This window comes from Camelus ferus, chromosome 19 (assembly GCF_009834535.1).
Source record: "Camelus ferus isolate YT-003-E chromosome 19, BCGSAC_Cfer_1.0, whole genome shotgun sequence".
In the NCBI taxonomy this organism is placed as follows: domain Eukaryota; kingdom Metazoa; phylum Chordata; class Mammalia; order Artiodactyla; family Camelidae; genus Camelus; species Camelus ferus.
Window position 1 is genome coordinate 32,076,615 of NC_045714.1, and position 15,245 is coordinate 32,091,859.

The 15,245-nt window shown below is 43.9% G+C and overlaps 1 protein-coding gene across 7 annotated transcripts in view; it reads left to right on the plus strand.

The window, feature by feature from the left end:
* SLC23A2 (solute carrier family 23 member 2) overlaps positions 1 to 15,245 on the plus strand; it is a 112,047-nt gene that overhangs the window by 44,226 nt on the left and 52,576 nt on the right. For all 7 annotated transcript variants that reach the window (XM_032461873.1, XM_032461874.1, XM_032461877.1 and 4 more), the window contains one exon: positions 936 to 1,197. In XM_032461873.1, the coding sequence (XP_032317764.1) occupies positions 1,090 to 1,197 (108 nt within the window). In that variant the 5' untranslated portion in view covers positions 936 to 1,089. The remainder of the gene's footprint in view (positions 1 to 935; positions 1,198 to 15,245) is intronic.

Here is a 15,245-nt window from a genome sequence, read left to right on the forward strand (position 1 = left end):
GCTTCACTGAAACTTAGCCTCATGGGACTGTTTCAGTGGCTTCTTGCTTTTGAGTTTTACTTGGATTTTCTCTTAGTTTAGAGAATTGTACAGAGTCTCTGAGAATCTCCAAGCATGTCAGGTCTATCTTGGGTCTAATAGTTTTGATCCTCCTGCCCCTTTCTTATCCCTTGCCATTTTACTTCCCCCTCACCCCCATTTTAGGGGAAGTAAATTTCTTCTTTAGGTTTATGTTGTCATTTGATTTGATACTGAGTGCTTTGGCTCTTTTCGTGTTTGGCATTCTAGCCCATGTGAAGCTCACCTTGCCACCTTCCTAGAATTCTGTGTGGCTGTTTAATCCTAGGTTGGTTTTATCTTCTCTTTTTTATGCTTGGGGTGTCTTTCTGGCCTTTAATTGGGTACCTGTAGGGAATTCAGAATTATTTTAATATCCATACAGCCATAGTAAATTGGCTACAGCTTTTCTGTCTAGTATGAGCGCCACTAAGCACAAGTGGCTATTTACATTTAACTTTGATACAATTAAAGATTCAGTTTCTCTGTTGCACTAGTCACATGTCAAGTGCTCAGTAGCCTGCGACTAGTGATGACTGTAATGGACAAGGCAGACATAGGAAATTTCCATCATCGCAGAAAATTCTGTTTCGATCATGCCGGGCTGATGCATGTCAAAGAAATCCCTATGCTGTGTTTTCTTCTTCCTGGGATGCTGATATTTTTGGTGGCCCAGCTTAGTGGTCCCTCTCTCCAGATTCAGGATCTGAGTGACTGTAAATGAAGGTGGAAAGAGACTTTAAAAGTATAATGAAGTAATGAGTTTTTTGGTGTTTGGGTATAACTTGCACACTGACTTCTCTGTGCAGGAAGCGCGGTGTGTGTTTGTCTTGTGCTGTTTGTGTGTTTGACACGATTGCTGCTTTCTCTTTTTCTAGGTGCTAAGAGATGGCGCTTGTGGGGCTCATCTCTGCCTGAGAATCGGGCGCTCCAGGCCCTGGAAGAGCCAACTCTGATCCTGGGCTCCTCGCTCGAACAAGCCTTAACTTTCAGCCACTCCAGTCCATCGGCCAAACTGCTCATTTTGTCTTAATGATGGGTATTGGTAAGAACACTACGTCCAAATCCATGGAGGCTGGAAGTTCAACTGAAGGCAAATATGAAGATGAAGCGAAGCACCCCACTTTCTTTACTCTTCCGGTAACAGCGTTTCTTGTCTTCCTTTCTTCTTTAGTCACTCTCAAGTAGTTTCTGTATTGAGTAGGATTGGCTTCAATACTCCTGTTTTCTGTGGAGGTTAAGGCATCCGAAAACCACATGCTTTCCACGTGAGATAGTCTTTGGGAACCCTCCTGGCTGGCAGTGGTTTTGGTGCGCTCTGTGCCCAGAGTCACCTGACAGGATTAGCGCTGAGAAGGAAGCAGGCTTTACTCGAACATGGCAAAACTGGCCAGGTGCTTGCTGTATCCTGGAGGATGTTGAAGGCTTAATTTTATCTCCAAAAAATGTGTTCTTATGACGTAAACTGTGACCCGACTTCATACTTGTATTTCAAGGTGGGAGGATGAATGAATGACATTGTTTGGAACCCAAATGTCCATGCCTTGTCTTATGGCAGCAGCATCTAAAGTAGAGGTATTTTTCCTGGACAAGCGGTATCAGTCAGATAAGGCTGATTAAACACATTCATTATAGTCAATAATATTTTTCCAGATGTAGGATTATGACTTGATGTGTATAAAGTTACCTAGAGTGTTGGTTAAAAAAAAAAAAGAGAGAAAAGCTCTTTAGTGAGGGCTTACCTCAAGGTGTTTTTCCCTTAATATTGAAAATGAGATTACTGTCCAGAATGCCATTCTAGGATTCCTTAAAACATGGTCCTGGATTTTGCCTCCCTGCAGCATCACGCAGTAAGAAAGATGTGGAGCACAGCATCTTTAAGTACACTGGTTGACCTGATTCGCATTCACATTTTGGTTTTTACTCTGTGAATTCAGAGAGAATGTCCCAGTGATTTTACAACTGGCATTACTATTTTCTTTCTTTCTGTAAAGTCAAAGTTTGAAACTGAATTTTCTGTCATATTGAAGGCTTAAGATTGAAGGCACAGATTTTTCTAGAGGAGGGGCCAAGTCTGTTTTTCAAGTTGCAATTAGATCATCTTTGAAAAGTGGAAAGGAAGGTTTCACACCTGGGTACGCACCAGTCTCTCCTGTGGCATTTGCCCAGCAGCATTTGCCCATTCACCCTCACCCTCCTCCACCGGAGAGACAAAAGCTTGACTGCTCCTTGGCTGCCTGCCTGCCTTGTCTTTGTGGTCTAGAGTTTTAGGCTTATTTTAGCCTTCAGATTGTGATACTGTACAGGTAGCTGTTACATTCACCAGCCTATGTTTCCAGTTTTCGTATCCACTGTTATTTCTTGCATCCCTTTCCTTCCCTCTTTGTTCCCTTTTTTTTTTTTTTTTAACTATAACAAGGGTCTGTGAATGTTCACTGCCTTTGTCTTTGCACATCTGAAAATAACTGTACTTTGCTCTCAACTCTTGAGTGAACTTTCGGTTCATTACAGACGAGAGCCTCCCAGCTTGTTTCCATTTCTCTAACTGCTTTCTCATGATTCGTGTATCTTTTTCTAATGCTACCCTCTGAATGGATTCCCCAGTGTTATTTTCCGGTTTACATATTCTTTGTGTGCAGTCATGTGTTTATGTTGAATTTTTATTGCAATGATTATAATTCTCATTTCTAAAATTTCTATTTTTGGTTCTTAACTTATTTGGTTCATTTAAATTATTGAGGACCCTAATGTACTTATTTTAAAGTATTTTCCAGTTGTTCTATTTTCATCTGGTGTGAAAACCTCTTGTTTCTCTTTTGATTTTCTTCTCTCTCCCTGCCACCCTCCACTTCTCTCTGTAGTTTTTGCATTTTCCTTTCCTGGGTCCAGCCCAGAAGCTGATCTTACAGTAGAGGTCTCTCCTCCCCTAGTGGTGCAGACCATGACACAAAGGAGTGAGGAGACCTGCTGGCCCCTGAGCACTGAACCTGGTTCTGGTCCCTGCCTTGTGTAGGGGAGCCCTGTGTCCCTGCTTCCCTGCTGGAGCCAAGCGCTTCCTAACTGAGGTCTCCCAGGCTCAGAGCCTTGGGGGTCCCAGTGTCAGCCCAGTCATTGCTTTACATTGCTTGTATTCTGAATCACTTCTCTGTTTTTAGCCTTGCCTATTTGGGGGCTTTCCCAGCTCCAGTGTTAGTTAGGTGTAGGGCTGGGAAGGAGTGTACCTCAAAGCATTCATTTCCAGCTCCATCTTCACCAGGAGTCCCTGCAAGTACATGGGAGCTGGGAATGTGGACATTATATGTAGTTAGACATAAATATAATGTGAATAAAAGGTGAATTTAACACTAGAGCAGTTTCACTAGGGATGTTATAGAATTTTTACCCTAGTCTTGGGCTATAACAGTAAGCATTAAAAAGGGAGAAGGAAAAGAGGAATAGTAGAGTTGGAATCATGGGATTGAGCCACTAGGGGGAAAGAAAAATACCAAGGTCCGAGGCTGTAAAGGTCAGCACTGTGAACCATCAGGATGACTTAGAACAGGGATGCCAAGAAGTGTATTACCATGAACTCCCTCAGAGCTTACAAGAAACGAGGAGGTGAAATAAAAGGAGGGGAAAAGAGGAAAACAAAAGCCTATCAAAGAATGTTTATAAAGAAATAGTTCACATGATGGAATGTGGGGTTGTGGAAAGTTTTGTTAGAAAATATTTTTAATATAATAAAAATGGAAGCAGTATACTGCCCACATTTGATCACCAGTGAAATTGCTAGCCTAAGAAAACTTAAAAAAAAAAAAAGATGGATCATTTTGAATAATTTGCTTTCTGATAGGACAGAGGTAGGGGCCTAGGTTAAAGCTGGTCTCTTTCCACTGCCCAATTGATAGGATTATTTTGGTCACTGCCTCTGTGCTCTTAGGACATGCATCTGTCTCTTCCTGTTCCTCATGCAGGGACCACAAGGTCTACACACTTAATTTCATAGAATCTGATCTCTTTAGAGGTGAAAGTGTCTTTAGAACTCTTCTGCTGGTTCTTCTGCTGGTTTTGTAGGAAGGTGAAGTGCTGGGCTTTGCCCAAAGCCTCTAGCTCACATGATGAGTTAATTAAGTAAAGTTTGTATCAGTTGGATCAGACAGGCTCTTGTCCTCAGGAGTCCACAGCCAGGTGAGCAGGACAGGAGCTGCATGGAAGTAGCACTAATGGCAGGTGGAGTGCATAGATCTTCCAGGTGTCACGGAAGTTCTTGGGGATGGTCTCAAAGAGCTGGGAGTGGTCGTGCTCTACCTGCCATAGCTGGTGCTCCAGTAGGAGCTGTGGTGAAAAATGAGGCTTGGTCTCTTGTTTGTTCCAGCTACTTGTGAGTGTGAGCATCTGGCTGATTTAGTGGTTCTGGTTGTGTTTTTGTTTTCCCTATAATGTAGACCCTCAGTGGATTTGAGTAATAGCATTTTAGATTGTACAGTTAGTACTCCTTAGAGATTCTCTAGGGTAGTTTTAAATATAGGTGATTTTTTTTTTGCCGACTTTAAAAAATGTGTCTCCCGTGGAAAATATAATTCCATTAGAGAAAGAGAGGTGTGGGTAGTAGCAGGAGGTATTGAGGTGGGGAGAGAACCCCTGACTCTCCTGGGCCCTGGAGGCATTGGCAGCTGAAATGGACCTTGATGTGAAAGGAGGCAGTGTTGGAACATGTTGGAATACAGTGGAAAGGTCAGTGAAAAGGAAGGGGTTAGCTTGAGCCAAGTCAGGGGCAGAAGAGCAAAGTGCAGAGAACTGATGTTAGAACAGTGGGTCTGGAGCCTAGATTCTGGGTGGTTCCTGAATGATTGGTTAAGAAGTTCAGAAATTTCTGATCTATCAATAAAAAGCTCTCCAAGAGTTTTGACCAGGGAAATAACCCAGTAGGTTGTGCTTTAGAACAAACTGAAGTAGAGCCCAATTAGAAGAAGAAGGAAAAGTATTTTAGTGACCTCTGGCTGTTCTAACAATTTACCATAGGCTGGGGGATTTAAGTCACAAACATTTGTTTCTGAAAGTTCTGGAGTCTAGGAAGACCAAGCAGGTTAGCTTCATGGTGAGGGCTCTCTTCCTGGCTTGTAGATGGCCGCATTCTCACTGGATCCTGATGTGGCCGAGAGAAGCAGCTCTGGTGTCTCTTCTTCCTCTTATAAGGATGCTGATTCTCTCATGGGGTGCTGCCTTTATGACCTCATCTAAACCTTCCAAGGCCCTACCTCCTAATCATGTTGGGTTAAGGCCTTAACATATGAATTTGGGGGTGACAAAACATTCAGTCCATAACAGGTATCTGTTGCGATAATCATTTAGCAAATACTTTGGTTTCATCTCATGACAAGTGGCTTATATCTACGTGTAAAACCTTAGAACTTACTCTTTGCCTTTGAGGAGTAAGAGAGCCAGGGCAGTGAGTAGGCAGTTCCAGCGCAGTAGACTGAGCACTGCAATAGGGATCCTAGAGCAGGCAGCAGGGCCCCCTGGAAGGCCCCTGGGCTCTTTCTGGAATGACTGATTGGGGTGAGGACAGGTTAGGATAGGGAGAGTCAGGGAGACCTGGAAAGTACCAAAGACGTGAGTATGGGTGAGTGCTGCTGGAATGGCGGTGAGACTGACAGAAGAGATGCTGAGGAGATTTTGAGGGCTGAGAGAAAGAGGGAAATTAAGGATGATGTTAAGATTTACATAAAGGAACCTGGTTGGGTGCTGATACCTTTGTGGAAAATATGGAGTCCAGGGAAAATCATAGGTTTGGAGGATGGGGAAGGTGGAAGATGATGGGTTTCATTTGAGAAATTGTGGATTTGAAATGCTGGTGGAAATCCTAGATCTAGCAGGTGTTGGGGGTGTGGGACCTGGAGCACAGAGAGAGCAGGAGTGTAATAGTAATAGTAGTAGTAGTAGTAGTAGTAGTAGTAGTAGTAGTAGTAGTGGTAGTGGTAGTGGTAGTGGTAGTGGTAGTAGTAGTAGTAGTAGTAGTAATAATAATAATAATAATAATAATAATAATAATAATAATTTTTAAAAGACTTGGGGCTCAGGTGGGTGGCGACTGAATCCGTAGAGGAGGATATGGCTGCCAGGGAGAGGAACTGGCATGGGGGAAGGGAGAGTTGAGGACGTCACTGATGGAGATGCCCTCGTGTGGGTGACTCAGCATTGGAACCAGGATACCAATTTCATCCCGGCTTTTCAAAATATAAACATGGAAGGGTAACCATTTGGGCAGCCCTGTGTTTGTCTTTTTCTGTAGATCTATGCTGCCGCTAGATTCTTTCACTCTTGTGCTGCCAGCATGCAGCTGCTAGCCACATATGGCTATTTAAATGTAAAGTAATTAAAATTAAATAAAACCTAAAATTCAAATTTAGTTCCTCATTTGTACTAGTCAACTCCCCCTCCTGCTTCTGGCCAGGCTTCCTAGGCTCTCGGGCACAGGCTTGCTTTGGAGTCAGAAGCTGGTCTCAGGCTGTTGGCTGTTAAGATGTCTGGAGACGGTGTGCTGGAGTGCAGGGAGGTGGGACAGTGGAAACCAAAGCTGGCTGTTCCTCAGAATCAAGTTTGGGGAGGGTCTCTGGAGGGGTTTGCTGGGGGTGTGGGTGTTCAGGGTCTCATCGTTAGCGATTTTCTTGGCCATCTTGTGTCAGATAACTCCTTCCTCAAATGTTACAAGTGCTGATTTTTAAAAAACTTGTGGAAGGAAATCAGTTTCTTTAAACAAAGTAAAACGAAGACCCATGACAATAATTTAGAGAGAAAAAGAATAAGTCCATATGTAGAGGAAGAAGAATGAATAGATCGTATTAAGAACAAGAGACAATGCAAATCTCCAAGGACCATAGATATTAGATCATATAATCAGAGTTGATATTAAGTAGAAGAAAGATAGAAAAAGATCTTCTTACCCTGTGGGAATTTTTGTTAGGCGAGTTTGCTTCTGAAGGCAGCTAGGAAATGTGTAAGGGGTGAATGCCTCCCAGCAGGAAGACAGAACCATAGAACAAAGAAAAAAAAAGAAAGTCTTGGAGAACGGTTGTACCCTAAGGATATGGCTGGGAAAAGGTTCTGTGTTTGCTCAGCGGTTCTCCTGTGTGGGTAGCTCCTGCATCATCTGAACCTGGAAGGGCATCCGGAGGAAACCAAGCAGATGGCCTGGCCTGACCGTTGGCAAAGGTCCGTCTGAAATGCAGTCTGATGTTCCAGGACATCATCATCCCATCGCCCAGTTCTGGGCAGGGCAAAGTGTGTAGGGTGCCTTAAGTTTTTGCTTTTTTCTCCTTTTTTCTAACAGCGTCTGTGAGAATATTTGAGTCTCCTCTCTTGGGTACCAGGAGTAGATCTGGACATCTCCCTTCAGTCTGGAGATATTGAGGGGATGGGCTGAGGAGTAGCTTTATGAGGTTCAGTTTCATAAAAGAATGGGAGAAATACTCATCAGTGTTCATACAGATCCATTGTTTGTTTCAGATGCCCTTAATGCATTTTCTTCAGAGCCGTACAATGTTAAGAGCCCATAGTGCCCCCAACATGGTGAGCACCACACAAACCTGGTGACAAGCTGCTTACAACGCAGTAGGGGTGTGAGATAATAGGATAGATGGGTAGACGGGTGGGTAGGTAGATAGATGGGTAGGTAGATAAATAGATAGATGGGCAGATAGGTCTTTGCCCCTGGTTCCTGGCACAGAGCTCCTGAACCCCTTGTAAATTCCTAAATGATAAGAGCACTAGGAGCATCTTTGTTCTAATGAGGTGACTCTGGGTGGGCTCCTGGGTGACTCTTGGATGGGGCCTAGTCTCTAGAAAGACCAAGCCATAATTAAAAAGCCAGTTGTAATTTTCAGCCCCTTCTACCATCCTCCAGAGAGGGGAGAGGGGCTAGGAATGGAGTTAATAATTGATCATGCCTATGTGAGCAGGCCTCCATAAAATCCCAATGGTAGGGGGTTCAGAGAGCTTCCAGGTTGGTGAAAACATCCACATAGGAAGGGTGACACACCCCACCTCCGCGGGGACAGAAGCTCATGTGCTCAGGACCCTCCAGACCTCACCCTGTATATCTCTACATCTGACTGTCTATCTGCATCCTTTCTCATGTCCTTTATTACTATTTTTTGTTTGTTTTTGAGGGGGGGAGTAATTAGGTTTATTCATTTATTTGTTTTTAGAGGAGGCACTGGGGATTGAACCCAGGACCTGATGCATGCTAAGCATGTGCCCTACCGCTTGAGCTATACCCTCCCCCAGTCATGTCCTTTAATAAGCTGGTAAACATAAGTGTTTCCCTGAGTTCTGTGATCTCTTTCAAATTAATCAGAACTGAGGAGGGGGTCGTAGCAACCTCCAGTTTGTAGCCAAATTGGACAGAAGTTGTGGGTAAGGCTGGGGACTTTTAGTACTTGTGATTGGCATCAGAAATGGTCTGGGAGCAGTCATGTGGGACTGAGCCCTTAACCTGTGGGATCTGACACTCTCTTCAGGTAGACAGTGTCAGGATTGAGTTAAATTGTAGACCACCCAGCTGATGTCGCAGAGAATTGCTTGTTGTGGGGAAAAATCCCCATATATTTGGTGGCAGAAGTGTCAGAAGTGAAGTGTTCTGTGTGAGTAGTAAAGAAGACACACAGGAAAGAAAGATGCAGGAGGTAGACCAAGCCGAGTTTTTCTAATACAGCAGGAGATAAGGCAAATCAGCAGACAAACCATAAGGGTTAGGATTTGAATTCGGCAATGGGTGCTGCGAGGTGCCCACGGGGGACCCCTGTCCAGCCGCTTGTAGGGAAGTGCCTGGCTGGTCAGGGGAAGATTCCTGCAGAGGTGACATCTGAGTCCTGAAAGATGTCTGGTGTTGAGTTAGATGAAAAGCTGTCGGTGGGCTTTGAGCAGAGGCATGACGTGCTCTGTGTAGTTTTAAAAGGGTCCCTCTGGCTGCTGAGTGGAAACCAAAGGAAGAGGGGAGCAGGAGAGTGGCCAGTGCAACTGCCTCAGAGCAGGTGAGCTCACAGGGCTCCAGCAGCGTGCCTGCAGTGTGGGGGTGGTGACAAGTGGTTGGGCACTGGAGGAGAGCTCACCTGGATGCCAGTGAGGGCCTAAAGGGAGAGGAGGCAGGGATGGTTTCCAATTTCCCCAGAGCACCTGGAGATGAACAGGCCAAGAACTGAGATGGAACAAGGCAGGGTGAGTCATGAGTTTGGTGTTGGCTGTGCAGACACTGGGTAGAAAGCTGCTGTGGGACACAGTGTAGGTGTGGGCTGGTGGTGTTCACTGGGGTTAGCAGTGTGAAGATGGTAGTTAAAGCCAGGGGATTGGATGGCATCACCCCTCGGGGTTGATGGCCCTTCAGGAGAAAGGGGGTCTGAGGGCCCTGTGCTGAGGAGATGCAGTGTTGGAGAAATGGAGGCTGAGAAGGGCCAGCAAGAGGCACAGGTAAGGAGTGGTGGCTGAAGTGGGAGGGAGACCTCAAGAGAGGTCATTGTTTGAGCAGGAGGGTGGCGTCCTCCTTGCTTGTGTAAGCAGCCAGCGAGGAAGGCATTGTGAGAGTGAGCTGAATGAGGAGTCAGCGTGGGCTGCCGGGTTTAGCGAGGTGCTCACGGAGACACTGTGGAGTCGAGGCTCTGCAGGAGGGGTCGTAGTGAGGCTCCGTGGTCGCTAGGTGGGGTGCAGAGGGGCGTGAGACCGACGCGGGGCTCTGGGGGGAAGATGATGAAAGGGCATTTGGGAAAGGACTTGGCAGTCCTGCTGAGGTCAAGAAACTGAGAATTGGGCTTGAAGTCCTCAGAATGTCCGCCAAATAAAACATAATTCTCAACTTTTAGGTTGTGCCTTTTTTTTTTTTCGCAGTCAGCAGTTATCATATAATAAGAGTTGTTGCAGTCACCTTGTAGAGCAATTTTACAAAGTTGATCAGCATTTTGGCTGATTATCTTTTACTTATGTTGTATGAGGCCAGATCCATAGAATCTGGGCCTTCAAGGACATCTTGTCCTTTCTGCTCTTATTCAGTGCTTGCTTTGTGCTCCAAGCTATATCACTTGTGATGAGAAGTCAACAGAATTAGTGGCGCAAGCTTCCTGCCTTCCCACCCTGTGAGGCCCACCATCCCTGCCACCACTGCTTTCTTTCCGTCCTCTTCATTTCTTGCCTGGATCACCAGGACAGCCTCTCTGTCGTCTCCCTGCCTCCCAGCTGTGTTCCTGCTCCACCTGTCATTGTCATTCCTGCCTGTGTCTTTTGCATTTCCTGTTCTAGGTGTTCACACCTGCTGAATCTCCTACCTCTAAATTCTCCATTCCCTCCTTACCTGTATTCATCCAAGCTAGGTAGGCAGTCTCCTAAGCTGAATGATTAGAGGTAAGATTTTTCAGATTGTTTTCTTTACTATAATCTAAGCCCAAAAATCTGTTGGAGAAAAAGCTGATTTCTTGTTAGGGATTTAATAAAGTACTTGAGCCTCCTTGTCTGTATCTGGGTTGTCTGAGAAGTAAACGAGATCATATACAGCAACATCAGATCATATACGCAGTGTGTGATTAATAAATGTTTGTTCCACTCCCCTCCTCCACCTGGGCTGTGCCCCTAAACCCAGAGAACAGTGATGCACATGGGCAGGTGGGGGATCCGAAAGAGGACTAATGCCATTGACTATTTTACAAATGTTAACTGGCTTTGGGAAACAATCCTTGTCTGGTAGGCTTCTTCAAAGGCCTACACAAGTAAGTGGGCCGAGGGAGAGTGGGCATCTGGGGAGTGGTTATCTAGATATTTTTTTAAAGTCTTAGCCAAGATCCTGAAGGGAGGAGCTTGAGGTCTGGAGTAAGGTCTATTGCAAATGTGACTCAGACCCTGGGGAATTATTTAAACTCTCAAGGCATCAGTTTCCTAATCTGTAAAATGGGAATAAGAATAGCATCTGTCTCAGGGTTGTTACAGGAATAAAAATGAGAAAATATATGTAAACTTCTTAACATGGTACCTGGCACGCATGTAGTGTGCAATCAAAGAATAAGGAGCAACTAGTGGTTAGTTTAGCTAAAATGTGAAAATACTTTGGTGAAGCTTTGTGACCAAAACATTGGAAGTAGCTCTGAGATGGAGGAGAATCTTTTTTTGTCCCATTGCATCTCCTTGGAGGATCATTCTTGTGGCCATATTCATAGAATCCGGGAAAGCAAGAGGTCCAGATGGAAGGAGTCCGCTGTCATGTTGGAAACGGTGGTGAGGGTTCCGCATTAGTACGTGGTTGTGGAGTGTGCTTCTCCTGTCATTGCGTGCGTATGTGTAAACAGGCTGGTAGTTCTACAGACTGAGTGTAACCTGCTCCCTGTGCTTAACGTGACGTCCTGGACCTCGTTCCCAGAAAGTTCAAATGGATTTGCCTTATCCTCCTTAGCAGCAACATGGTACTTAACTTAGTAGATGTATCATAATTTTAAGTGGTCCTTAAAGGAAATTCTAGTTTTAAATTTCTGTTTATTTTTCTAAACATTAGGTAATATATTTATCTGATAGAAAATGTAAGAGTTCAGAGGGTATAGAGTTAGAAGTCCCTTGCCCGGTCTGGCACGCACCAGTTCTCCCTGCGTGCTGCCTTTTGAGAAATAGTTTGCAAATATGTAAGCAGATGCATTCTCTGTCCCCTTTTACACACATGTGTGCATCTAAGTATCTATGTCTATAGCTGTGCTCTTGCTTTTTTCACTTACTCACATACTGTGGGTGATGTACGTACCTATGTCAGAACATAAAGAGCACCCTTATTTTTATAACTGCAGAGCATTCTATGGTATGGATGTATCATGATTTATTTAACTATTTCCTGTTGACAGACATCTAGGTTGTTTTTAATATTTTGCTGTTACAATTTGCACTGCACTGAGTAACCTTGCGCATAAGATATTTCACTCAGATGGAACAGAAAGATAAATTTTCAAGAGTGGGATTGTTGGGGCAGAGGGTGTGTGTCTTGGTAATTTGAGGTCACAACTAAGTGACCTCTGTTGAGGTCATTTCATCTCCAGTTGCAGCGTGAGTGCCTGTTTTCCTGCATGCTTGCCAGTGGGTCGTGGGTCAGACTGGGCCTTTGGCCAGTTTAATAGATGGAAAAGGTTTCTGTTACAGTTTTTACTTGCGTTTAATGAGTGAAGTTGAGCATCTTTTCAAATGTTCAGGAGCCATTTATATTTCCTTTTTTTCCTATTGGAAGGTTCACCTTTTTCTTGTTGATTTACATCTCTTACATATTCTTTGCATATCAGAGAATTGAGCTTGTTATCTATGAAGTGTTTGCATCTGGGAAGAATGGGCGACAGTGGCCCCCTTTGGGAGGTAGATGACAATGGCCCCTTTTTGGATGGTGTGCCTTAACCTGCTGGGTGCCCTTGGGATTTGTACTGGAGTCAGCTTGAGGATAGAGAGTCCAAGGGACATACCTAGTTAAGCTCTCACAAACATCACCTTGAAGGGAAGATATCTGATGCCAGTTCTCAGCATGCATCTGTACCCAGCAACATTAGCTTTCACTATCACGCTGGTTGTGGGATATGTGTGGGAGCAGGAGCACAAACAGGATTTCCAGTGTGGGTCAGTGATGGTACATACACCACACCCAGCCCTTTGGGAAAGAGGCTGGCATTGGAGAGAGTTCAATAAACTTCCCACACTGGCCTAGGAAAGTAAGCTTCCTTTATCGGATGGTTTCTATGGATCAACTGTATTTTGACTGGCTTACAAATTTCTTTCGTACCAATTTGTCACTCTGCCTCTCCTTACACAAATCTCTTTGAGACCAGCACCTCCATTCACCCGCCACCCAGGTGAGTGAGCTGGACAGCGGCCAGGACACTTTACCCCTCTGCCCCCAAAATCCAGTCCAGGGCTGGGGTGTTGCCCGTCATGCCTTAGTGGTGTCTCCCCTGCGCTCACCTCACACACCTGCAGTGCTGTGGCTTCAGTGCTGGGGCAGTCCCCAAGAAGCATTAAGGCCACATCCTCACTCTCTCTTGAACAAGAATGCCTTTCCCAGAGCCCTGTTAAAACCTTGGCCCACACCACCGTTTCTTCTTGTCTGACAGTAGCCTCATAAAGGGTCTGCTTGCCTCTGTTCCTGTCATCATCCCCTTTACTTCTCCCACTGCACCCACTGCAGTCAGAGTGGTCATCCAAAGCCTGTACCGAATCATGGCACAGCTGTCCTGGGCACCACTTCATGACTCCCTGCTGTGTTCTGTGTTCAGTCACAGTTGCTTAATCTGACACCTACTCTTGGTAGACCTCCTGAAGGGTGACAGGATTACACCCTCATGCCTGGGCACAGTAGTAAGTGCTCAAACATGGTTTGTTGAATGACTGTGTGAGCCTTTCCCTATGCAGGGGAACATCTGCATTTTGTAGTACCTAGTTATTTAATTGTGTGTGTGTGTGTGTGTGTGTGTGAGAGAATGGAATAAGCCAGGGGAGGGGTGGGAGTTGCCAACTCCTGCCAAAATCTACTCTTTGGTGCCAGATATACAGATTTTAAAAATGATTGAGATGAAATTCACAAAATTAATAACAATTCAGTGACATTTAACACGATCACAGTGTTGTACAACCATCACCTCTGTCTAGTTCCAAAATATTTTCATCATCCCAAAAGGAAACCCTATACCCAAGAAGCAGTTGCTCCCTGCGGCAATCGGTGATGAATACAGATGTTTTAGCGACCGTAGGACTTTAAATCAGACCTGGGTTTTTCTGACGACTTAGTAATTAAACGTTGTTGTTTTAAGACAGTTCATCCTGAGTGTTTGTACCTCTTGGCTTTTCAGTGGGTTGAGTGCTGCCGTGACATGACTTGGAGCACGGTTCTAATAGTGATAGTTTCGTATTGTGGACTTGAACTTGGCTGAGAATGTGTATCCTGCTGGCAGCTAGTTTTACAGGCAAGCAAGTGCCACAAACCCAGTCGGCTTGTGTAAAAAACTACAGGATGACTTAAAGATAGTTTTAAAAGCAACTCTTTATTTGAAATAAGAATTTTACCTATAAGAATTACATACAGTTAATTGAGAATCCTTTAAAACTAGCCTCAGACATGGGTTATATAATCTACATGACCTGGAATAAGAAATTAAAATTTTCTCTGGCCTGATTTCCTCAACTACAAAAATAAGTGGATTGAAATCTCTCTGGACCACGTCAGTCTAAGCTATGCTTCTTGGCTCTTTAGTCTTTTTAATTTTTTCTCTGATGTAAAAATAAATTGTCCTCATTATAGAAAATCACCAAGTGTATAAAGGGAAAAAGAGGATAAAAATGGCCCCACTGATTTAAAGACAACGACCATTACTGTTTTGGTGTATGCCTTTTTTATTATATGTTTAAAAAAACAATATACACATATGTATTTTTCATATTCTTTTTCATTATTGGTTATTACAAGCTACTGAAGCTGTTGAATATAGTTCCCTGTGCTATACAGTAGGACCTTACTGTTTATTCTGTATATAGTAGTTTGTATCTGCTAATTCCAAATTTCTGATTTATCCCTCCCTCCCCCTTTCCCCTTAAGTTTGTTGTCTATGACTGTGAGCTTGTTTCTCTTTTGTAAGTAAGTTCACATTTGTGTCGTTTTAGAAAAGCAATATACAAACAACACATGAATACATACTGATCATAAGGGTTTCAAATGCTAAAGAAGGATTGGGAGGAAAAATGAAAGGTGCCCACCATTACTCCTTGCCCCCAGGGAAACCTTCATACTGGTTTGTGTCTTTTCTGGATCTTTTACCAAACATTTGGATAGGTAGGGAAGGTATTAAAATTTTATTTCATTTTTTAAGCATAATTTGGTTAATTCTAGGCTTACTGTTTTGTGGGTTTTTTTTTTTTTTTACACTATTTCTTGGACTTCTTTCCTTGTCAGTACATCAGTTTTATTTTTTTAAATGGCTGAATATTCTTGAAATGGATATGCAATAATTTAACAATGTCTCTCTTTTGATGAACATTTATGTTTTTTCCAAGTATTCAGCATTTTAAATAATGCTGCAGTCATCAGCCTTGAACATAGCTATTGCATAGATATTTCTGGAGGAAAAGTTTCTGTGAGTGTAATTGCTAGCTTCAAGGAAATGCCTTTTTCAAATCGCGGTGTTAAGTCATCCTCCACACAGGCCATTCCACCAAGAGCG